Source organism: Xiphophorus maculatus, chromosome 13 (genome assembly GCF_002775205.1).
Source record: "Xiphophorus maculatus strain JP 163 A chromosome 13, X_maculatus-5.0-male, whole genome shotgun sequence".
NCBI lineage: Eukaryota > Metazoa > Chordata > Actinopteri > Cyprinodontiformes > Poeciliidae > Xiphophorus > Xiphophorus maculatus.
Window position 1 is genome coordinate 9,882,765 of NC_036455.1, and position 23,179 is coordinate 9,905,943.

At 42.0% G+C, this 23,179-nt stretch overlaps 1 protein-coding gene and 27 non-coding genes across 29 annotated transcripts in view; 1 reads left to right on the plus strand and 27 right to left on the minus strand.

Annotated features, from left to right (window-relative positions):
- The window catches only part of LOC102233410 (tenascin-like), a 58,812-nt gene that overhangs the window by 20,183 nt on the left and 15,450 nt on the right, over nt 1-23,179 (plus strand). For both annotated transcript variants that reach the window (XM_023345108.1, XM_023345109.1), the window contains exons 5-6: nt 9,649-11,109; nt 16,097-16,212. In XM_023345108.1, the coding sequence (XP_023200876.1) occupies nt 9,649-11,109; nt 16,097-16,212 (1,577 nt within the window). The remainder of the gene's footprint in view (nt 1-9,648; nt 11,110-16,096; nt 16,213-23,179) is intronic.
- trnai-aau lies at nt 5-78 on the minus strand. The gene has a single exon. It is a non-coding gene; the product is annotated as a tRNA-Ile (tRNA).
- trnai-aau lies at nt 207-280 on the minus strand. The gene has a single exon. It is a non-coding gene; the product is annotated as a tRNA-Ile (tRNA).
- On the minus strand, nt 664-737 carry trnai-aau. The gene has a single exon. It is a non-coding gene; the product is annotated as a tRNA-Ile (tRNA).
- Nucleotides 866-939, minus strand: trnai-aau. The gene has a single exon. It is a non-coding gene; the product is annotated as a tRNA-Ile (tRNA).
- trnai-aau lies at nt 1,336-1,409 on the minus strand. The gene has a single exon. It is a non-coding gene; the product is annotated as a tRNA-Ile (tRNA).
- Nucleotides 1,793-1,866, minus strand: trnai-aau. The gene has a single exon. It is a non-coding gene; the product is annotated as a tRNA-Ile (tRNA).
- On the minus strand, nt 2,028-2,101 carry trnai-aau. Its single transcript has one exon. It is a non-coding gene; the product is annotated as a tRNA-Ile (tRNA).
- trnai-aau lies at nt 2,250-2,323 on the minus strand. The gene has a single exon. It is a non-coding gene; the product is annotated as a tRNA-Ile (tRNA).
- trnai-aau lies at nt 2,674-2,747 on the minus strand. Its single transcript has one exon. It is a non-coding gene; the product is annotated as a tRNA-Ile (tRNA).
- trnai-aau lies at nt 2,909-2,982 on the minus strand. Its single transcript has one exon. It is a non-coding gene; the product is annotated as a tRNA-Ile (tRNA).
- Nucleotides 3,144-3,217, minus strand: trnai-aau. The gene has a single exon. It is a non-coding gene; the product is annotated as a tRNA-Ile (tRNA).
- trnai-aau lies at nt 3,379-3,452 on the minus strand. Its single transcript has one exon. It is a non-coding gene; the product is annotated as a tRNA-Ile (tRNA).
- Nucleotides 3,601-3,674, minus strand: trnai-aau. Its single transcript has one exon. It is a non-coding gene; the product is annotated as a tRNA-Ile (tRNA).
- Nucleotides 3,823-3,896, minus strand: trnai-aau. The gene has a single exon. It is a non-coding gene; the product is annotated as a tRNA-Ile (tRNA).
- trnai-aau lies at nt 4,482-4,555 on the minus strand. The gene has a single exon. It is a non-coding gene; the product is annotated as a tRNA-Ile (tRNA).
- trnai-aau lies at nt 4,717-4,790 on the minus strand. The gene has a single exon. It is a non-coding gene; the product is annotated as a tRNA-Ile (tRNA).
- Nucleotides 4,952-5,025, minus strand: trnai-aau. The gene has a single exon. It is a non-coding gene; the product is annotated as a tRNA-Ile (tRNA).
- trnai-aau lies at nt 5,187-5,260 on the minus strand. The gene has a single exon. It is a non-coding gene; the product is annotated as a tRNA-Ile (tRNA).
- trnai-aau lies at nt 5,409-5,482 on the minus strand. The gene has a single exon. It is a non-coding gene; the product is annotated as a tRNA-Ile (tRNA).
- On the minus strand, nt 5,631-5,704 carry trnai-aau. Its single transcript has one exon. It is a non-coding gene; the product is annotated as a tRNA-Ile (tRNA).
- Nucleotides 6,290-6,363, minus strand: trnai-aau. Its single transcript has one exon. It is a non-coding gene; the product is annotated as a tRNA-Ile (tRNA).
- trnai-aau lies at nt 6,525-6,598 on the minus strand. The gene has a single exon. It is a non-coding gene; the product is annotated as a tRNA-Ile (tRNA).
- On the minus strand, nt 6,760-6,833 carry trnai-aau. The gene has a single exon. It is a non-coding gene; the product is annotated as a tRNA-Ile (tRNA).
- On the minus strand, nt 7,406-7,479 carry trnai-aau. Its single transcript has one exon. It is a non-coding gene; the product is annotated as a tRNA-Ile (tRNA).
- On the minus strand, nt 7,641-7,714 carry trnai-aau. The gene has a single exon. It is a non-coding gene; the product is annotated as a tRNA-Ile (tRNA).
- Nucleotides 7,876-7,949, minus strand: trnai-aau. The gene has a single exon. It is a non-coding gene; the product is annotated as a tRNA-Ile (tRNA).
- trnai-aau lies at nt 8,098-8,171 on the minus strand. Its single transcript has one exon. It is a non-coding gene; the product is annotated as a tRNA-Ile (tRNA).

Consider the following 23,179-nt stretch of genomic DNA (forward strand, 5'->3'; position numbering starts at 1 on the left):
CAAATGGCCAGTATGGGGATTGAACCCATGACCTTGGCGTTATTAGCACCACGCTCTGACCAGGTGAGCTAACCAGCCATACATAACGATGAGTTTTCATCGATGTAAGAAAACCTTACAGGATCTTGACATAAGTGGAGAAAGTCAAATTTAAAACCTCCCAGTCTTTTGAAGAGTTGATTTTCGGGCAGTCTTTATGTTTCAAATGGCCAGTATGGGGGTTGAACCCATGACCTTGGCGTTATTAGCACCACGCTCTGACCAGCTGAGCTAACCGGCCATACATAATGTTGTCTTTTCATCGATATAAGAAAACCTTACAGGATCTTGACATAAGCAGTGAATTTCTAATGTTTTGCACAATCAACATCCATCAATGTTTAATTTGAAGCCTCCCGCACTGTTGAAAAGATGATTTTCCGGCAGACTCTATGTTTCAAATGGCCAGTATGGGGATTGAACCCATGTCCTTGACGTTATTAGCACCACGCTCTGACCAGCTGAGCTAACCGGCCATACATAATGTTGAGTTTTCATCGATATAAGAAAACCTTACAGGATCTTGACATAAGCAGTGAAAGTCTAATGTTTTGCATGAATGTTTAATTTAAAGTCTATTGCTCTTTTGAAGAGTTGATTTTCCAGCAGTCTTTATGTTTCAAATGGCCAGTATGGGGATTGAACCCATGACCTTGGCGTTATTAGCACCACGCTCTGACCAGGTGAGCTAACCAGCCATACATAACGATGAGTTTTCATCGATGTAAGAAAACCTTACAGGATCTTGACATAAGTGGAGAAAGTCTAATTTAAAGCCTCCCAGTCTTTTGAAGAGTTGATTTTCGGGCAGTCTTTATGTTTCAAATGGCCAGTATGGGGGTTGAACCCATGACCTTGGCGTTATTAGCACCACGCTCTGACCAGCTGAGCTAACCGGCCATACATAATGTTGACTTTTCATCGATATAAGAAAACCTTACAGGATCTTGACATAAGCAGTGAAATTCTAATGTTTTGCAAAATCAACATCCATCAAGGTTTAATTTGAAGCCTTCCGCTCTTTTGAAGAGTTGATTTTCTGGCAGTCTTTATGTTACAAATGGCCAGTATGGAGATTGAACCCATGACCTCGGCGTTATTAGCACCACGCTTTGACCAGCTGAGCTAAGCGGCCATACATAATGTTGTCTTTTCATCGATATAAGAAAACCTTACAGGATCTTGACATAAGCAGCGAATTTCTAATGTTTTGCACAATCAACATCCATCAATGTTTAATTTGAAGTCTCCCGCACTGTTGAAAAGATGAATTTCCGGCAGACTCTATGTTTCAAATGGCCAGTATGGGGATTGAACCCATGTCCTTGGCGTTATTAGCACCACGCTCTGACCAGCTGAGCTAACCGGCCATACATAATGTTGAGTTTTCATCGATATAAGAAAACCTTACAGGATCTTTGCATAAGCAGTGAAAGTCTAATGTTTTGCATGAATGTTTAATCTAAAGCCTGCCGCTCTCTTGAAGAGTTGATTTTCCGGCAGACTTAATGTTTCAAATGGCCATTATGGGGATTGAACCCATGACCTTGGCGTTATTAGCAACACGCTCTGACCAGCTGAGCTAACCGGCCATACATAATGTTGACTTTTCATCGATATAAGAAAACCTTACAGGCTCTTGACATAAGCAGTGAAATTCTAATGTTTTGCAAAATCAACATCCATCAAGGTTTAATTTGAAGCCTCCCGCTCTTTTAAAGAGTTGATTTTCTGGCAGTCTTTATGTTACAAATGGCCAGTATGGGGATTGAACCCATGACCTTGGCGTTATTAGCACCACGCTCTGACCAGCTGAGCTAACCGGCCATACATAATGTTGAGTTTTCATCGAAATAAGAAAACCTTACAGGATCTTGACATAAGCAATGAAATTCTAATGTTTTGCAAAATCAACATCCATCAAGGTTTAATTTGAAGCCTCCCGCTCTTTTGAAGAGTTGATTTTCCAGAAGCATTTATGTTTCGAATGGCCAGTATGGGGATTGAACCCATGACCTTGGCGTTATTAGCACCACGCTCTGACCAGCTGAGCTAACCGGCCATACATAATGTTGACTTTTCATCGATATAAGAAAACCTTACAGGATCTTGACATAAGCAGTGAAAGTCTAATGTTTTGCATGAATTTTTAATCTAAAGCCTGCCGCTCTTTTGAAGAGTTGATTTTCCAGAAGCATTTATGTTTCAAATGGCCAGTATGGGGATTGAACCCATGACCTTGGCGTTATTAGCACCACGCTCTGACCAGCTGAGCAAACTGGCCATACATAATGGTGAGTTTTCATCGATATAAGAAAACCTTACAGGATCTTGACATAAGCAGTGAAAGTCTAATGTTTTGCATGAATGTTTAATTTAAAGTCTATTGCTCTTTTGAAGAGTTGATTTTCCAGCAGTCTTTATGTTTCAAATGGCCAGTATGGGGGTTGAACCCATGACCTTGGCGTTATTAGCAACACAGTCTGACCAGCTGAGCTAACCGGCCATACATAACGATGAGTTTTCATCGATGTAAGAAAATCTTACAGGATCTTGACATAGGTGGAGAAAGTCTAATTTAAAGCCTCCCACTCTTTTGAAGAGTTGATTTTCCAGCAGATATTATGTTTCAAATGGCCAGTATGGGGATTGAACCCATGACCTTGGCGTTATTAGCACCACGCTCTGACCAGCTGAGCTAACCGGCCATACATAATGGTGAGTTTTCATCGATAAAAAAAAACCTTACAGGCTCTTGACATAAGCAGTGAAATTCTAATGTTTTGCAAAATCAACATCCATTAAGGTTGAATTTGAAGCCTCCTGCTCTTTTGAAGAGTTGATTTTCCGGCAGATATTATGTTTCAAATGGCCAGTATGGGGATTGAACCCATGACCTTGGCGTTATTAGCAACACGCTCTGACCAGCTGAGCTAACCGGCCATACATAATGTTGACTTTTCATCGATATAAGAAAACCTTACAGGCTCTTGACATAAGCAGTGAAATTCTAATGTTTTGCAAAATCAACATCCATCAAGGTTTAATTTGAAGCCTCCCGCTCTTTTAAAGAGTTGATTTTCTGTCAGTCTTTATGTTACAAATGGCCAGTATGGGGATTGAACCCATGACCTTGGCGTTATTAGCACCACGCTCTGACCAGCTGAGCTAACCGGCCATACATAATGTTGAGTTTTCATCGAAATAAGAAAACCTTACAGGATCTTGACATAAGCAATGAAATTCTAATGTTTTGCAAAATCAACATCCATCAAGGTTTAATTTGAAGCCTCCCGCTCTTTTGAAGAGTTGATTTTCCAGAAGCATTTATGTTTCGAATGGCCAGTATGGGGATTGAACCCATGACCTTGGCGTTATTAGCACCACGCTCTGACCAGCTGAGCTAACCGGCCATACATAATGTTGACTTTTCATCGATATAAGAAAACCTTACAGGATCTTGACATAAGCAGTGAAAGTCTAATGTTTTGCATGAATTTTTAATCTAAAGCCTGCCGCTCTTTTGAAGAGTTGATTTTCCAGAAGCATTTATGTTTCAAATGGCCAGTATGGGGATTGAACCCATGACCTTGGCGTTATTAGCACCACGCTCTGACCAGCTGAGCTAACTGGCCATACATAATGGTGAGTTTTCATCGATATAAGAAAACCTTACAGGATCTTGACATAAGCAGTGAAAGTCTAATGTTTTGCATGAATGTTTAATTTAAAGTCTATTGCTCTTTTGAAGAGTTGATTTTCCAGCAGTCTTTATGTTTCAAATGGCCAGTATGGGGATTGAACCCATGACCTTGGCGTTATTAGCACCACGCTCTGACCAGCTGAGCTAACCAGCCATACATAAAGATGAGTTTTCATCGATGTAAGAAAACCTTACAGGATCTTGACATAAGCAGTGAAATTCTAATGTTTTGCAAAATCAACATCCATCAAGGTTTAATTTGAAGCCTTCCGCTCTTTTGAAGAGTTGATTTTCTGGCAGTCTTTATGTTACAAATGGCCAGTATGGAGATTGAACCCATGACCTCGGCGTTATTAGCACCACGCTCTGACCAGCTGAGCTAACCGGCCATACATAATGGTGAGTTTTCATCGATAAAAGAAAACCTTACAGGATCTTGACATAAGCAGTGAAAGTCTAATGTTTTGCATGAATGTTTAATTTAAAGTCTATTGCTCTTTTGAAGAGTTGATTTTCCAGCAGTCTTTATGTTTCAAATGGCCAGTATGGGGGTTGAACCCATGACCTTGGCGTTATTAGCAACACAGTCTGACCAGCTGAGCTAACCGGCCATACATAACGATGAGTTTTCATCGATGTAAGAAAATCTTACAGGATCTTGACATAGGTGGAGAAAGTCTAATTTAAAGCCTCCCACTCTTTTGAAGAGTTGATTTTCCAGCAGATATTATGTTTCAAATGGCCAGTATGGGGATTGAACCCATGACCTTGGCGTTATTAGCACCACGCTCTGACCAGCTGAGCTAACCGGCCATACATAATGGTGAGTTTTCATCGATAAAAAAAAACCTTACAGGCTCTTGACATAAGCAGTGAAATTCTAATGTTTTGCAAAATCAACATCCATTAAGGTTGAATTTGAAGCCTCCTGCTCTTTTGAAGAGTTGATTTTCCGGCAGATATTATGTTTCAAATGGCCAGTATGGGGATTGAACCCATGACCTTGGCGTTATTAGCACCACGCTCTGACCAGCTGAGCTAACCGGCCATACATAATGGTGAGTTTTCATCGATAAAAAAAAACCTTACAGGCTCTTGACATAAGCAGTGAAATTCTAATGTTTTGCAAAATCAACATCCATCAAGGTTTAATTTGAAGCCTCCCGCTCTTTTAAAGAGTTGATTTTCTGTCAGTCTTTATGTTACAAATGGCCAGTATGGGGATTGAACCCATGACCTTGGCGTTATTAGCACCACGCTCTGACCAGCTGAGCTAACCGGCCATACATAATGTTGAGTTTTCATCGAAATAAGAAAACCTTACAGGATCTTGACATAAGCAATGAAATTCTAATGTTTTGCAAAATCAACATCCATCAAGGTTTAATTTGAAGCCTCCCGCTCTTTTGAAGAGTTGATTTTCCAGAAGCATTTATGTTTCGAATGGCCAGTATGGGGATTGAACCCATGACCTTGGCGTTATTAGCACCACGCTCTGACCAGCTGAGCTAACCGGCCATACATAATGTTGACTTTTCATCGATATAAGAAAACCTTACAGGATCTTGACATAAGCAGTGAAAGTCTAATGTTTTGCATGAATTTTTAATCTAAAGCCTGCCGCTCTTTTGAAGAGTTGATTTTCCAGAAGCATTTATGTTTCAAATGGCCAGTATGGGGATTGAACCCATGACCTTGGCGTTATTAGCACCACGCTCTGACCAGCTGAGCTAACTGGCCATACATAATGGTGAGTTTTCATCGATATAAGAAAACCTTACAGGATCTTGACATAAGCAGTGAAAGTCTAATGTTTTGCATGAATGTTTAATTTAAAGTCTATTGCTCTTTTGAAGAGTTGATTTTCCAGCAGTCTTTATGTTTCAAATGGCCAGTATGGGGATTGAACCCATGACCTTGGCGTTATTAGCACCACGCTCTGACCAGCTGAGCTAACCAGCCATACATAAAGATGAGTTTTCATCGATGTAAGAAAACCTTACAGGATCTTGACATAAGCAGTGAAATTCTAATGTTTTGCAAAATCAACATCCATCAAGGTTTAATTTGAAGCCTTCCGCTCTTTTGAAGAGTTGATTTTCTGGCAGTCTTTATGTTACAAATGGCCAGTATGGAGATTGAACCCATGACCTCGGCGTTATTAGCACCACGCTCTGACCAGCTGAGCTAACCGGCCATACATAATGGTGAGTTTTCATCGATAAAAGAAAACCTTACAGGATCTTGACATAAGCAGTGAAAGTCTAATGTTTTGCATGAATGTTTAATTTAAAGTCTATTGCTCTTTTGAAGAGTTGATTTTCCAGCAGTCTTTATGTTTCAAATGGCCAGTATGGGGGTTGAACCCATGACCTTGGCGTTATTAGCAACACAGTCTGACCAGCTGAGCTAACCGGCCATACATAACGATGAGTTTTCATCGATGTAAGAAAATCTTACAGGATCTTGACATAGGTGGAGAAAGTCTAATTTAAAGCCTCCCACTCTTTTGAAGAGTTGATTTTCCAGCAGATATTATGTTTCAAATGGCCAGTATGGGGATTGAACCCATGACCTTGGCGTTATTAGCACCACGCTCTGACCAGCTGAGCTAACCGGCCATACATAATGGTGAGTTTTCATCGATAAAAAAAAACCTTACAGGCTCTTGACATAAGCAGTGAAATTCTAATGTTTTGCAAAATCAACATCCATTAAGGTTGAATTTGAAGCCTCCTGCTCTTTTGAAGAGTTGATTTTCCGGCAGATATTATGTTTCAAATGGCCAGTATGGGGATTGAACCCATGACCTTGGCGTTATTAGCACCACGCTCTGACCAGCTGAGCTAACCGGCCATACATAATGGTGAGTTTTCATCGATAAAAAAAAACCTTACAGGCTCTTGACATAAGCAGTGAAATTCTAATGTTTTGCAAAATCAACATCCATTAAGGTTGAATTTGAAGCCTCCTGCTCTTTTGAAGAGTTGATTTTCCGGCAGATATTATGTTTCAAATGGCCAGTATGGGGATTGAACCCATGACCTTGGCGTTATTAGCACCACGCTCTGACCAGCTGAGCTAACCGGCCATACATAATGTTGACTTTTCATCGATATAAGAAAACCTTGCAGGATCTTGACATAAGCAGTGAAAGTCTAATGTTTTGCATGAATGTTTAATTTAAAGTCTATTGCTCTTTTGAAGAGTTGATTTTCTGGCAGTCTTTATGTTACAAATGGCCAGTATGGAGATTGAACCCATGACCTCGGCGTTATTAGCACCACGCTCTGACCAGCTGAGCTAACCGGCCATACATAATGGTGAGTTTTCATCGATAAAAGAAAACCTTACAGGATCTTGACATAAGCAGTGAAAGTCTAATGTTTTGCATGAATGTTTAATTTAAAGTCTATTGCTCTTTTGAAGAGTTGATTTTCCAGCAGTCTTTATGTTTCAAATGGCCAGTATGGGGGTTGAACCCATGACCTTGGCGTTATTAGCAACACAGTCTGACCAGCTGAGCTAACCGGCCATACATAACGATGAGTTTTCATCGATGTAAGAAAATCTTACAGGATCTTGACATAGGTGGAGAAAGTCTAATTTAAAGCCTCCCACTCTTTTGAAGAGTTGATTTTCCAGCAGATATTATGTTTCAAATGGCCAGTATGGGGATTGAACCCATGACCTTGGCGTTATTAGCACCACGCTCTGACCAGCTGAGCTAACCGGCCATACATAATGGTGAGTTTTCATCGATAAAAAAAAACCTTACAGGCTCTTGACATAAGCAGTGAAATTCTAATGTTTTGCAAAATCAACATCCATTAAGGTTGAATTTGAAGCCTCCTGCTCTTTTGAAGAGTTGATTTTCCGGCAGATATTATGTTTCAAATGGCCAGTATGGGGATTGAACCCATGACCTTGGCGTTATTAGCACCACGCTCTGACCAGCTGAGCTAACCGGCCATACATAATGGTGAGTTTTCATCGATAAAAAAAAACCTTACAGGCTCTTGACATAAGCAGTGAAATTCTAATGTTTTGCAAAATCAACATCCATTAAGGTTGAATTTGAAGCCTCCTGCTCTTTTGAAGAGTTGATTTTCCGGCAGATATTATGTTTCAAATGGCCAGTATGGGGATTGAACCCATGACCTTGGCGTTATTAGCACCACGCTCTGACCAGCTGAGCTAACCGGCCATACATAATGTTGACTTTTCATCGATATAAGAAAACCTTGCAGGATCTTGGCATAAGCAGTGAAAGTCTAATGTTTTGCATGAATGTTTAATTTAAAGTCTATTGCTCTTTTGAAGAGTTGATTTTCTGGCAGTCTTTATGTTTCAAATGGCCTGTATGGGGGTTGAACCCATGACCTTGGCGTTATTAGCACCACGCTCTGACCAGCTGAGCTAACCGGCCATACATAATGTTGAGTTTTCATCGATATAAGAAAACCTTACAGGATCTTGACATAAACAGTGAAATTCTAATGTTTTGCAAAATCAACATCCATCAAAGTTTAATTTAAAGCCTCCTGCTCTTTTGAAGACTTGATTTTCTGGCAGACTTTAACCGGCCATACATAATATCGAGTTTTCATTGATATACGAATACCGTACATGATCTGACCACAATGAAGATTTGAAAAAATGCTAATATTATGTTCTTCAAAATCAACATGCTTAAAGGTGTTTTTTCCAGTCTTTTTTTATCTTGAAGTGTTGATTTTATTTTTCAGACATTTTTATTTTGAAGTGTTGATTTTTTTTTCAGAGCCATTTTTTATTTTGAAGTGTTGATTTTAAAACGTTTCTCAGTCAATGAAGATTTAAGAAAAGTGCTCATATTCCCATATTGATTTTTCAAAATCAATATGCATAATGGTTTAATTTAAAGCCTTCTGCCATTTTTAAAATACTTAAGTCAAATGTTAAAGTTACCAAAAATAAGTCTGAAATGAATAACCCTTACTTGGTAATCTAGTATTGTAGATAATTTTGTCATCTAGATATAAAAACACAGTGATGATGACTGATCAAAAATGTTTTTTTTTGTTCTTTTTGTAGAATATTTGTCATCGAGAAGATAAAGTTGGCCTTTAAAAACTATAGTTTAATTTATAGCCAAATGCCTGCTGAAGAATTTGACTAAGAACATGATAAACTGCCAGAAATCAAGCGATGAGCTAATACAGTTCAGTTTATTATCCACTTTGCTTGATTTTGTCTTAGAAGGAAAAATTTTAATCATGTTGTAGTTTACATTTTAGTTAGCCTTCAGGAAAGGATTTAAGTAAATGTACTGTGAGGTTATGGAAACACAACTTGATCTGTTGCTGCTGTGTGTGTGTGTGTATATGTGTGTTACCCCTCAGTTCTTTGCCCACTGTGATCTCAGTCTCTTCTCACACCAATGGAGTTCCTCCACTCATAGTTTCAACAGCAGATACACACACACCCTAGTGCACACCCGCACGAGGGAAATTCAAACGAGGGCATTAATACATCCACCTATTGTCTACACTGCTTGTCTGGAGAGGTTTGGGAGGGAGTCATTGCCTATCTCCAAAGGCCAAGACGTTTAACAGGATCTGTTAAACAGGACGTTTAAAATGATAAGTCGACATATCATGTTAACTTGATATGTCAGCTGTTAAATCAACTAGCATATCAAGTCAGCTGAATTACATTTTATGGCCATTATTGGAGTGGATATCTCCCAGTTTACTGAATCCCAGTCTTGTAGTGTATAGCACACTTGTAGGCTATACAGGACATAAAATGATATATAAATACATTTGTACATATACTGTAGATATTTATATATTTTGCATTTGTTCAACTTTATTAAACAAATCTAACAGAAACCTTTGTCTGGGTCTATCTATTTTCTTTAGGTGCTGGCTGCTCCATAAAACCAGAAAAGGAGGAATGTCCCAATGAGTGCAGTGATCAAGGTCGCTGTGTGGATGGCAAGTGCGTCTGCTTTCCAGGCTACAGCGGGCCGGACTGCAGCGAGTCCAGCTGTCCCGGGAACTGTAAAGGCCACGGGAGGTGCGTGAATGGACAGTGTGTGTGTGACCCTGGTTTCTCTGGTCCCGACTGCTCCCAAAAAGCCTGCCCAGACAACTGCAGCAATCGTGGGAAGTGTGTGAACGGCAAGTGTGTATGCAACTCTGGTTCCACAGGTCCAAGTTGTTCTGAAGAATCTTGTCCTAAAAACTGCAACAGAAGAGGACGCTGCGTTAATGGCCAGTGCGTGTGTAACACTGGATTCACAGGTCCAGATTGTTCCAAAAGGGGCTGTCCTGGAAACTGCAACAACAGGGGGCGCTGTGTCGATGGCAAATGTGTTTGTGACTCCGGCTCCACTGGTCCTGACTGCTCTGAGGTCGCCTGTCCTGGAAACTGCAACAACAGGGGGCGCTGTGTTGATGGCAAATGTGTTTGTGACTCCGGCTCCACTGGTCCTGACTGCTCTGAGGTCGCCTGTCCTGGAAACTGCAACAACAGGGGGCGCTGTGTCAATGGCAAATGTGTTTGTGACTCCGGCTCCACTGGTCCTGACTGCTCTGAGGTCGCCTGTCCTGGAAACTGCAACAACAGGGGGCGCTGTGTCGATGGTAAATGCGTTTGTGACATCGGCTCCACTGGTCCTGACTGCTCCAAGGTCGCCTGTCCTGGAAACTGCAACAACAGGGGGCGCTGTGTCGATGGCAAATGTGTTTGTGATGATGGTTTCACTGGCAAGGACTGCCAGGAAAGAGCATGCCCTAATGACTGTAATGACCGTGGGAGGTGTGTAGATGGAAAATGTGTCTGTGACAACGGCTTCACTGGTACTGACTGTACTGAGACCACCTGTCCGGGAAACTGCAACAACAGGGGGCGCTGCATTAATGGACAGTGTGTTTGTGACAATGGTTTCACAGGTGAAGACTGCTCTGAAAAAACCTGCCCCGATAACTGCAGCAATCGTGGAACATGTGTTGATGGCCGATGTGTCTGTGAGAGCGGCTTCTCTGGCGATGATTGTTCTGAGTACGCTTGCCCTGAGAACTGCAAAAACAGGGGGCGCTGCATCGATGGACAATGTGTTTGTAATGAGGGATTCATTGGTGAAGACTGCTCTGAAAAAGGTTGCCCCAACAACTGCAACAACCATGGAAGATGCGTGAATGGGAAATGTGTTTGTGATGTCCCGTTCACCGGACCGGACTGTTCTATTAGAGGTTGTCCCAATAACTGCAGCAACAAAGGGCGATGCATCAAAGGACATTGTGTTTGCCGGCGAGGATTTACTGGACCGGACTGCAGCCAGTGCAAAGAGGGCATGACTGGGCCAAACTGTAACATTGGTAAGTCAGAGTCACCTTAATCTATATTTAATAATATAGGTCTTCCTTAATGTCTTTTTACGGAAGACATTAAAGAGTAGGTTTTAGTGCGAGAAAACAAGGAGTAATCCAAGGTTTCTTCTCCTCAAGGGTACTTTCATTGAAATGACAAGTAAAAAAGAGGGATTCTCCGATTTTGAAATTCCTATTTCCTTCTGCTCTAGAATAAAATTATTTGTATCATTATCAGCCAGGTTACTTTGATCCAATGCAGTTGCACTTTCTTGCTGTTGTTTTCAAGGGATGTTGCCATGGTGTGTTAGCACATAAGCTTTCATGGAGCCGGTTAAAGTTGCAATCATTCCACTGACGGAACTGTTTCATTAACAGTGGAGCAGAACCAAGACCCACTGCCCATAAAAATGCCTCATACTCCTGTGTAATGGGTGTTTGCTCGAGTCTGACACAAGACATGAGTGTGTTTCAGTGTGTTATGTGCTTTTCCAAATGTGTGCAAGTATTTACAGGAGTTGATGGAGGGATGCCCCACAATCTAGAGTCCTCTGGTGGAAAAGCTAAGTGGGTATCATAAACTTTTCATGGAATTTTTGCAAAAATACTTTGATCTCAATAAAAGAAAATTAACATGGGAAAGAATACTGAAGAAAAAGCTTACATTTTAAGACCTAACTACACACTGACCTTTGATAGTTGTTCAAGATAACGTTTCACATTTACACAAAAAATGTCCAGGCTGTCACACTTATTTTTAGGTATTTGAGTGTAATGTAGTGTTCAAATGTAATCTGAACTAATATGTAAATACACAAGCCTATTTACTAAATAACAAGACAGGTAGATGGAGTTTAGCTAAACATGCAGTAGAGCGTTTTGAAAGATTAGTTACAGGTTTGGTTTAAATCAGTAACAAGGTGGCAAAAACATTTATAAATGGTGTAAAAATGCAAAAAGAACAAACAGAAACAAAATACTAAATAAGGAGTTGCTAAACTACTGAAAACTGCATTTAAATTCCAACATACTGTTCATTAGATGATTAAACATTTCAGACTATAGGGCTAATAAAAGTCACAACCAGAGAATAAATGGCTTTCATTTTCTGCAGACATTCACGTTTACATGACCTGATGTCAAAGAAAAAACAATTTCCTGCCTTTGAAAGTTTCATGGTTGTTGAGCTGCATAAGCAAGGTCCTTGTACAAAGCTCAGTTGGTGCCATGGTTAGATGCATTAAAAATTATTAATTTTTAAAAATGTTTCTGAGAGAAATTCAAGTGTGGATCTCAGAGTTTTACTTGTGCTGAGCAGAAGGCGGCTTAAAATGTATGAAGAGAAAGGTAGATTTTTAGCCAAACTAAGACCCCTTGTTATGCTGATTGTACTGTAGTCTAATAACTATAGAGTGGTATCTGTGAAAGAAAGGCTTAAAGATCAAAAAACCCTTTCAAAATCCCAAGCAATGTCCAAGGCTTAGTCCTCCCTCCAAAAAAGTTTTATTCTCTGACAAGAAAGAAAATAAGTAATTTGTCCTGAATGGTTCCAATAACACTGGCATGAAAAAAAGATCTTGCTTCAGATGTTTATTGTATGCAGCACAGTGAATAGGGTTCTGGAGATCTTCACCTTAAGTAAACAATAGCGCTCCAGGTCGTGACTACATCTTATTATGTGGAGATGTTGCATCAGGCTTCCCTGTTTGACGGAGGGCCTCATCTGTATGACAATGACTGGGTCTTTCAATAAGACAATATTGCAGTTAACAATCCCTTCTTTTTGCTTTGGACTATATTGAACACTAGTGGTTCTTGCCTGGATGTTTCCACAGGTGAGCAGCTCTTTCTGTTTTTTACCACCTTCCCTAAAGACCTAGAGAGACTTATTAGATCACATCCACTTTTTTACACAATTCTAACTGTAGACGACAAACTTGTTCACATACACAACTGACAGATAAGTTATAAATATATTTTTCTTTCTTTATTTAGTGGATGTTCAACAGTTCCAAATCAATTTTGTACATTTTTTGAGGAAGGATTTCAGTTCCAGACATTAGATTCTTTCGTGGAGCCATCTTCATCACATGGAGAGTCAATTCCATCAACCCTCTGGAAACACATGAAGCATTTCTAACCAAATCTTTGGAACTGGATAACGAGAGCAGTGGGGCCACTCACAACTAAATCCTAGTTCACACATTTTTTTCATTCGTTTTTGGATCTTCATAAGGAGTATAAAAAGTTAGACTAGTTAAATTCTGGATTTTATTAGTTTGTGAAAATGTCACTTTTTATTGATTCGTTCTTGAATGAACCCTTTTAGAACATGAGAATTATTTCATATGTTCACTCAAAAATATTTACTTATACATTTCATTCATTCAATATTTACCAAAACAGGAAGAGACAACTTATAGATTGATGTCTCTGTTTTCCCATTTGTTTTCCTGCTGCAGAAACTTAGTGTAGATGTACATCTGGTTGCTTTTTAACCAGAACTTCACATATTTATAGTAATGAAGACACTGGAGAATGATAAAGAACTGCTTTCATATTTCTGTTAAATGCTTTTGTGATCTTCATGTTTTATTTGGATAATTGCTTATGGGAATATTACATCATACTCTCAGTGAGTGGTGAGTTTTCAGTTCTTTTTTAAGAGGGCCTTGCTGCAGTAAAACAAGTCTGTGAATTATTATCTCAGTAAGCCATAATTTTGTTCAGTTATTCATCAATGGGGGGCTCCACAGTTTAGAGATCCTAAACTTGTAGAATGCACTAAAGTTGTGAAAGGAACTAAATTGGTGCAATAAACAGCTGGTGGGACTTTGGGTGGAGTTATTCTTCACAGATTATGAATCTGGCCTCCGTAGGTGTGTAGATCTGAGGAATTTGTGGAAATATGAGCAAAATAAATAGCCAGCATGACGGTGCTGCATTCTTGATTTCTAACAAAAGGTTACTGGTATTATGTCTCTGCTGGAATGCCTCTTAACAATCTGAAACGTTTCTCCATGTAAGGGAGTATCTGCAGCTCCAAAGGTTTCCGACTAGCTGTGGAAGAGGAAGCAGAGTTTGTATCAGCTGCCCAGCAGCTCCAGGGCTTCTCAGCTTGACAAATACATTTTACATTTGATGTGCACTCTGCGACTCCTTGTTCTGAGTAGTAAACTTACATGTGCAATTTGGAGATGTGTGCACTCCTCTCTGTAAAGAAGCCTGGTCATGGCACTACATTTATAGGTATGGAGATAAAGGATTGTTTATTTCCACTTCTTGCCAATATTCACATCCAGGAGTGTTGCAATAATTATTTGGGGTTCTACCAGTTCAATGTTGGCATCAGGAGGTTGCAGCTTTGGCATGAAGTTAATATTGCTAGTTCATCCATTATTCTGGTAGATCAGTCTAGTGTGATGGGGTACAGTCTATAATTTTTTGCCTCAGCCACATAACTGGAAATGTTTATTGCACACCTGATTATTCATTTTTTACAGTTCCGGTATTCTGGGTTTGGATTCAACCAACTCCTGGTAAAAGTATCTGTGTATTTCCAGTTTTATTTAAAACACATAGACTGAATGTCAGCCACATGATCCAAAACCAGGCCCTGGTGAGTTTTAAATCATAACCCTGGATATGACTCTTAATTACAATACCACCCTGTATCATCTGAACTGTATCCCTTTCAAACAGATCAGATTTGACTGTGTTTTGTATTGAATGTTCTGAGAAGCAGATGGCTTAGGATTTAGTTGAAGATTAATGCAAATACATACATTTACTGACACGTGCTTGGTAAAGATAGGAACCTAAGTACATTTTTAGAGGGGACTAAATAATGTCCACAGGTCAGTTTGTTCCATGGTGGTGTGCGGTTTATAGAGGGAATATGTTTCCTGGTTCTCCTTTACTGCTGTTTAAAACAATACTCTGCTTTTCACTCAATTATAAAACAAGTCCTGAGAATTTTTTTTTTCAGTTAATACATAAACAGAATATTTTTTGATGATTAAATACGATTACAGTTGCAATATCTGATTTTATAACTTTAATGGTTTTATAAGGGAGAATACACACTAAAAAGAAACAGAATCATGGACCCAGAACTGCTTTCTGTGTTAAAGAAAAGTATAAATTTAAAGGATGCAGAAGAGGAACATTAAGCTGTTGGCAGCAGCAATTTAGATGATGCCACCCTCCAGGGAGGGATCACAACTAAAGAGAACGCCAGACCAGATGTAGCTTCTAGAAGACTAAACAAAAATGGAGAGAAAGCAGGAAGTTAAAAGTTGAAATAATAGCAAATAATGCATGCAGGAGAGATACTGAAACTTTAGTATGTTTTCATTTTGTTGCAGTGTTTGGTTTTTCACCAGCAGTATAGAAAAGGAAGTATCCATGTTAAACTGATTATTCACCAGTTTTTATTTCCATTTTTGCTTCTCCCTCATGCTTTGTCATTTTGTACCAGTAAAATTAGTAATTCTTTGCCAATGCTATCAACTAGTGCTAGTCATTTCACTTGATTGACCACTATTGTGAAGAATATCAAAGAAGAATGATTAAAAATGCTCACATCCAATATAATTATAATTTCTGTTGACTAGTTTGCATTACTCCTGTAGATTGTTGTTCTGATCCCACCTATGGCAGTCAGTCCTTACTTTATTTCATTTCCTGTATGTCAAAGTAGGAAATGTTGGAAAGACAGGTATTGATTGACCAATAGAGAGTACGATGGAAAGAGACTTAATAAGGTAAGTCTCTGATAAGTACTAAGTAGCGAATTGGCTAAATGACCAGCACCCTAAATAGGACATAATATGATGAGCAAAGTGGCACAAGAAAACAAAATAATTGATTTCTGAACTAAATCAATGGGAATACCTAATTTAGCTAAGTCCTGCTTTTGGATCCTTTTTATTTGGAGCTACAGAGGAAAGAATATCCACTGCTCTGAACAAGTTATTGTTGTTTTCTCTTTAAGCCATGGCGGGTGTGTCTCAGCTGGGTGTTCAGGACGTCACAGATTCTTCTGCCACTTTGATTTGGACTCAACCTGCTGTTCAGTATGAGACTTATCATATCACGTTTACCAGCCACGTAAGTTCTCAACCTATTTTCACATTTCTCTTTGTCTATGATCCAAAAGTGTGTTTTGTTCATAATCCTTCAATTTTTATAAGAAATTCACAGAATTACTCCATCAGGTCTGATACTCCTCATTCCTTTGACTAAGCATGCCTTACAAAAAATTAGTTAAAACCTAAAAGCTGTATACCACTGAATATCGTTACAGTTTCGTTCCCTACATTTAACATTCTTGTATCATTCTGAGAAGTAATTCAGAATTATTAGATTAGAGCTGAATCAAAGATTAAATTAGTTTTTAGTCTGATGTCTCTTTAGGGTCCTTCAGGGAAAAGAAAAAACTGAAATAATCTGAAAATTGAGACAGATGAAAATAATAATGGTTATAATAGAAAAACCTTTGAATTCACAATAAAAGTTGCAGAATGTTTTTACTGTGAAGAGTTAGTATGGAAAGAGGAGAGCCTGGTCTTGTTTTTGTCTTTTGTCACTGAATCAAACTTATGTTGGTTTTTTGTGTAAGCCAACAACAGACTGGTCTTTTTTCCAGGAGGAGTAGCTCAGCAGTCAGAACACCTGTTTCCAAATACTAGCACCTCATTTATCTTCAGCACACATGTTGCATTTCCTGAACGATTCTTCGCTAACCGGATTTTAGGACATTTCCCTTCACTCAGAGGAGCTGTCTGCGATTCGTCATTCTGAAAGAGTGTCTTTAGTGATTAAACTGGCAGCTTAAACGGCATCAAACCATCTGCTGCTCTGGTTGTAATGGGAAACATAAAAGTAAACATAGCAACAGACTCTGAAGGAAGCAGCTCAATCTGTTGCTGAAGTTCACTAAGGAGACAAACCACAGAACTCTCCTCTTTTTCCCTTTCAAGGGTTATCGTTGTATTGCTCCCATAGCCAGAGCAGTAACATTCCTACATGCTTTGTTTAGCTATAATTGATCAAATATGTAACCATTGTGACAAATGCTGTTAATTGTATATTTGGTAAACAAAATATGTGAATATAACTTCCATCCATCCATCCATCCATCCATCCATCCATCCATCCATCCATCCATCCATCCATCTTCTTCCGCTTATCCGAGGTCGGGTCGCGGGGGTAGCAGCTTCAGAAGGGAGGCCCAGACTTCCCTCTCCCCAGCCACTTCTTCTAGCTCCTCCGGGGGAATCCCGAGGCGTTCCCAGGCCAGCCAAGAGACATAGTCCCTCCAGCGTGTCCTGGGTCTTCCCCGGGGCCTCCTCCCGGTGGGACGTGCCCGGAACACCTCACCAGGGAGGCGTCCAGGAGGCATCCTGACCAGATGCCCGAGCCACCTCAACTGGCTCCTCTCGATGTGAAGGAGCAGCGGCTCTACTCTGAGTCCCTCCCGGATGACTGAGCTTCTCACCCTATCTCTAAGGGAGAGCCCAGCCACCCTACGGAGAAAACCCATTTCGGCCGCTTGTATCCGCGATCTCGTTCTTTCGGTCATGACCCAAAGCTCATGACCATAGATGAGGGTGGGAACGTAGATCGACCGGTAAATCGAGAGCTTCGCTTTTTGGCTCAGCTCTCTCTTCACCACGACGGACCGGTACAGCGCCCGCTTGACAGCAGACGCTGCGCCAATCCGCCTGTCGATCTCCCGCTCCCTTCTTCCCCCATTCGTGAACAAGATCCCGAGATACTTAAACTCCTCCACTTGGGGCAGGACACCCCCCCTGACCCGGAGAAGGCACTCTACCCTTTTCCGGCTCAAGACCATGGCCTCGGATTTGGAGGCACTGATCCCCATCCCGGCCGCTTCACACTCGGCTGCGAACCGCTCCAGCGAGAGCTGCAGATCACGATCTGATGAAGCCAAAAGGACCACATCGTCTGCGAAAAGCAGAGATGAGATCCTAAGGCCACCAAATCGGATCCCCTCAACACCTTGGCTGCGCCTAGAAATTCTGTCCATGAAAGTGATGAACAGAATCGGTGACAAAGGGCAGCCCTGGCGGAGTCCAACTCTCACCGGAAACGACCCCGACTTACTGCCGGCAATGCGGACCAGACTCTGACACCGGTCATACAGGGACCTGACAGCCCGTATCAAAGGGCCCGGTACCCCATACTCCCGGAGAACCCCCCACAGGGCGAATTGGCGAATGGGCGAACTCCCATGCACCCTCCAGGACCCTGCCGAGGGTGTAGAGCTGGTCCAGCGTTCCACGACCAGGACGAAAACCACACTGCTCTTCCTGAATCCGAGGTTCGACTATCCGACGGACCCTCCTCTCCAGGACCCCTGAATAGACCTTGCCAGGGAGGCTTAAGAGTGTGACCCCTCTATAATTGGAGCACACCCTCCGGTCCCCCTTTTTGAACAGGGGGACCACCACCCCAGTCTGCCAATCCAGGGGAACTGCCCCCGATGTCCATGCGACATTGCAGAGTCGCGTCAACCAACACAACCCTACAACATCCAGAGCCTTAAGGAACTCCGGGCGGATCTCATCCACCCCCGGGGCCTTGCCACCGAGGAGCTTTTTAACCACCTCGGCGACCTCGCCCCCAGAGATTGGAGAGCCCAACCCAGAGTCCCCAGGCTCCGCTTCCTCAGTGGAAGGCATGTTGGTGGGATTGAGGAGGTCTTCGAAGTACTCTGCCCACCGGCCCACAACATCCCGAGTAGAGGTCAGCAGCACACCATCCCCACTATAAACAGTGTTGGTGCTGCACCGCTTCCCCCCCCTGAGACGCCGGATGGTGGACCAGAATCGCCTCGAAGCCGTACGGAAGTCTTTCTCCATGGCCTCTCCAAACTCCTCCCACGCCCGAGTTTTTGCCTCAGCAACCGCCCGAGCCGCATGCCGCTTCGCCCGCCGGTACCCATCAGCTGCTTCCGGAGTCCCACAGGCCAAAAAGGCCCGATAGGACTCCTTCTTCAGCCTGACGGCATCCCTCACCGAAGGTGTCCACCAGCGGGTTCGAGGGTTGCCGCCGCGACAGGCACCGACAACCTTGCGGCCACAGCTCCGATCGGCCGCCTCGACAATGGAGGCACGGAACACGGTCCACTCAGACTCCATGTCCCCCACCTCCCCCGGGACGTGTTCGAAGTTTTGCCGGAGATGGGAGTTAAAGCTCCGTCTCACAGGGGATTCCGCCAGACGTTCCCAGCAGACCCTCACAACACGTTTGGGCCTGCCAGGTCTGACCGGCTTTCGCCCCCACCACCGGAGCCAACTCACCACCAGGTAGTGGTCAGTGGACAGCTCCGCACCTCTCTTCACCCGAGTGTCCAAGACATACGGCCGCAGATCCGATGAGACGATGACAAAGTCGATCATCGAACTGCGGCCTAGGGTGTCCTGGTGCCAAGTGCACATATGGACACCCTTATGCTTGAACATGGTGTTCGTTATGGACAATCCATGGCGAGCACAGAAGTCCAGCAACAGAACACCGCTCGAGTTCAGTTCGGGCGGGCCGTTCCTCCCAACCACGCCCCTCCAGGTCTCACTGTCATTGCCCACGTGAGCGTTGAAGTCCCCCAGCAGAACAAGGGAGTCCCCAGGAGGAGCACTCTCCAGTACCCCCTCTAAGGACTCCAAAAAGGGTGGGTAATCTGAACTGTCGTTCGGCCCGTAAGCACAAACGACAGTCAGAACCCGTCCCCCCACCCGTAGGCGGAGGGATGCTACCCTCTCGTTCACCGGGGTAAACCCCAACGTACAGGCGCCGAGATGGGGAGCAACAAGTATGCCCACTCCTGCCCGACGCCTCTCACCTTGGGCAACTCCAGAGTGGAAGTATGTCCAGCCCCTCTCAAGGAGACTGGTTCCAGAACCAGAGCCGTGCGTCGAGGTGAGACCGACTATTTCTAGCCGGAACCTCTCGACCTCACGCACTAGCTCCGGCTCCTTCCCCACCAGAGAGGTGACATTCCACGTCCCAAGAGCCAGTTTCTGCAACCGAGGATCGGACCGCCAGGGTCCCCTCCCTCTGCTGCCACCCATCCCACACTGCACCCGACCCCTTTGGCCCCTCCCACGGGTGGTGGGCCCATGGGAGGGGGGGCCCATGTTTCCTCTTCGGGCTGAGCCCGGCCGGGCTCCATGGGTAAAAGCCCGGCCACCAGACGCTCGCCATCGTGCCCCCCCTCCAGGCCTGGCTCCAGAGTGGGGCCCCGGTGACCCGCGTCCGGGCGAGGGAACACCAAGTCCAATGTTTTTATCCATCATTGGGGTCTTCGGGCTGCGCTTTGTCTGGTCCCTCACCTAGGACCTGTCTGCCTTGGGTGACCCTACCAGGGGCATGGAGCCCCAGACAGCATAGCTCCTAGGATCATTGGGACACTCAAACCCCTCCACCACGATAAGGTGGCAGCCCATGGAGGAGGTGAATATAACTTGCTAATTCAAACCATACAACAAAAACATTATATTTAGGGGGTAATTTTGACTTTCAACATGTAATGATTGGAGTATTTCAGAAATTAGTGGTCCACTGAGATTTTATAGCACGGCTATCTCTATTTCAGTTTTACAGAAAAAGGTTGAGTCAGAAAAAAGTATCCACGAAGCAGAATTTATGTGGATGAAAACGATAAATTGATGTCAGAGGGGAATGGGAATGCTAGTTTGCTATGAAAGAAAGACAGGAGTAGCTCAAATAACCACTTGTTACAGTCCAGGTATACATCAACTCTGAAATGCAAAAGATTGAAACTTGAAGCAGAATAGGGTCAACATTTTACAGAAGAAACATGAAAACAATGTCTCACACTGTGGGATGTCTTACACATAACTACCAAAGCATCATTGTTTTAATATTATAATCTTTCTAGTAGTGTTGGATTATGAACACATCTTGGAGGATAATCCATATAACTTAGCTCAAGTCATGGAAATCCTGTTTTTCTTACATAAAAATGAATTCACCGTATTATAACAGTCGCCCCAAAACACCACAGTCCACCAGAACACATCTGAGATCTGATGAAAGAGGAGATTACTATTATAGATACAGCTAAAACATCTCCAATATTTCAGGTTGATGGTGACAGGAAAATGATTTGGGAGATATTTTCTTGCCAGAATTTGATATCTACCATGAATAATGCAGTTCTGAAGGCAAATGGGAGTTTGGCCAGGTACCAGCAACAAGTACCTAGTTAAGTGGCTGGTCAGTGCATACACTGCAGTTGCACCTTCCTGTGTTTTCAGGCAAAATATATTGGCCCAAGGAGATGGTTTTTCTTTTGTTTGTGTTGTTTTTGTTTTTGAGGATCATAATCTCTGCACACCAGACTTGGATTCTGTCTCTTTTCAACTTCACGGTCACCAGCAGTAAACCCAAATTTACGCTTTGAAGTTTTCCATTCAACAAGTTCTCAGAGATTCCCACACATGTTCTTCCCTGAACAGCCGGATATTTTTTGGGCTTCATTATCTGGACTGCTAAATTCCCAAGGACAATAAGTGTTGCAGTGAACATTTCTGAAACTGTCAAACAATCTCAATCTCTTTTATAGAGTAAGGTTGTCTTTTGTAGGGGCAAAATACTTGATAGTATGCCGTTTCTTTTATACAGCAGTTAAAGATCAGCTCATGTATTAGGTACTTTACAATTAGTTGTTGTCCAGCATGGTTTGTTCATAAACATGTGTGATGAATCCATTCCAGAGGACATTAAAGAAGAGGAAAATTACAACATGCATTTGAAAGTGACTGAAACGGAAAAGGCAACTGAACAAAGAAAACACTTCTTAACCTTATTTTCTAAAATATTTAAATTTAAAACTGTCACCAAGATGAAAGGGAAGCAACTCACTGTTTTAGATTACTGCACAAAGTCTGGACATTTTACCACCACAAGGCACATGTTTTTTCCTTTTGAACATTTTTTTCCCATGCAAACCGTGTCATAATGATTGTCACGTATGGTGATTAATTTCAAGAGGCCAGTGTTTGATCCAGCAGTGACTTTATGGAGGACTTTAAGACTCCAAATAGGTTTGGAAAAAACACACACCATAGAATATCTGGATGGTTGGATGGATGACCCAAATACAAACTTCTGTTATTAACTTTAAATATAGTTAAGCCTAAAATTATTCATACGCTGGGTAGACTTTGATTTAAAATTATTTCCAATCAACAGACATTTTATTCTACATAAATAACATGTAATATAAAGGGACTATCAACTTAAAATTTTTATTTACATTTTTATTTAACATTTTGAGGGCCCTAGAGGCCTTTAGTCATTAGTATCTTGACAGGAAGGGCAAAGAGGGAAAGGGGATGATATGCAGAAAATGACTGGAAGTTGGGAATCAAACTTTGCATAGCTGTTATACATAAATCTGTTTTGTCATTTATGTATGTTCTATGGTACAAAAATGTGGTCATTATTAGCCAGGTTCTAGTACCCTGGGACTAAGTCTAGCAGTGTTTAAACTATTAGTCACTGACTGCCCTCTTTTGCTTTCATCACCTCTAAGTTGATCCTAAAATTATCATTCAAGACAGGAGGACAAGAACTCTGAACTCAGAGGTTACGTCCAGCACAATTTAGTTAAAAACAAGAGTCATGAATTACATGAACTGCTCCAGAGAAAAAAATAAATAAATAATGCAGATGTGAGATGCTTGTTGTTATGGAAATATGTAAACACTGTCAAAAACAAGGTGGCTGCCAGAGAGATGACATCACAGCCGAGGCACAGCTGTGACACAGGACAGGACCCACGGATAGAAAGAAGTAGAAAGACGACATTCTTCAACCCGTCGGCGTTTACAGATAAACGTTGAGGAAAAATTCAGCTTCAGTCTGGAAGCTCTCTGCAGACTCATACAAACAACAGATTAGCTTTTAGAAACATGAGAAGTTGTGTTTACTGCTTTTCTGTGTCCTGGTTACAGCATGAATCTTCCTTTGTTTTATTTTACTTATCAGGCCTTAATGCAAACAGCAACAGACTGATGTCACAGTA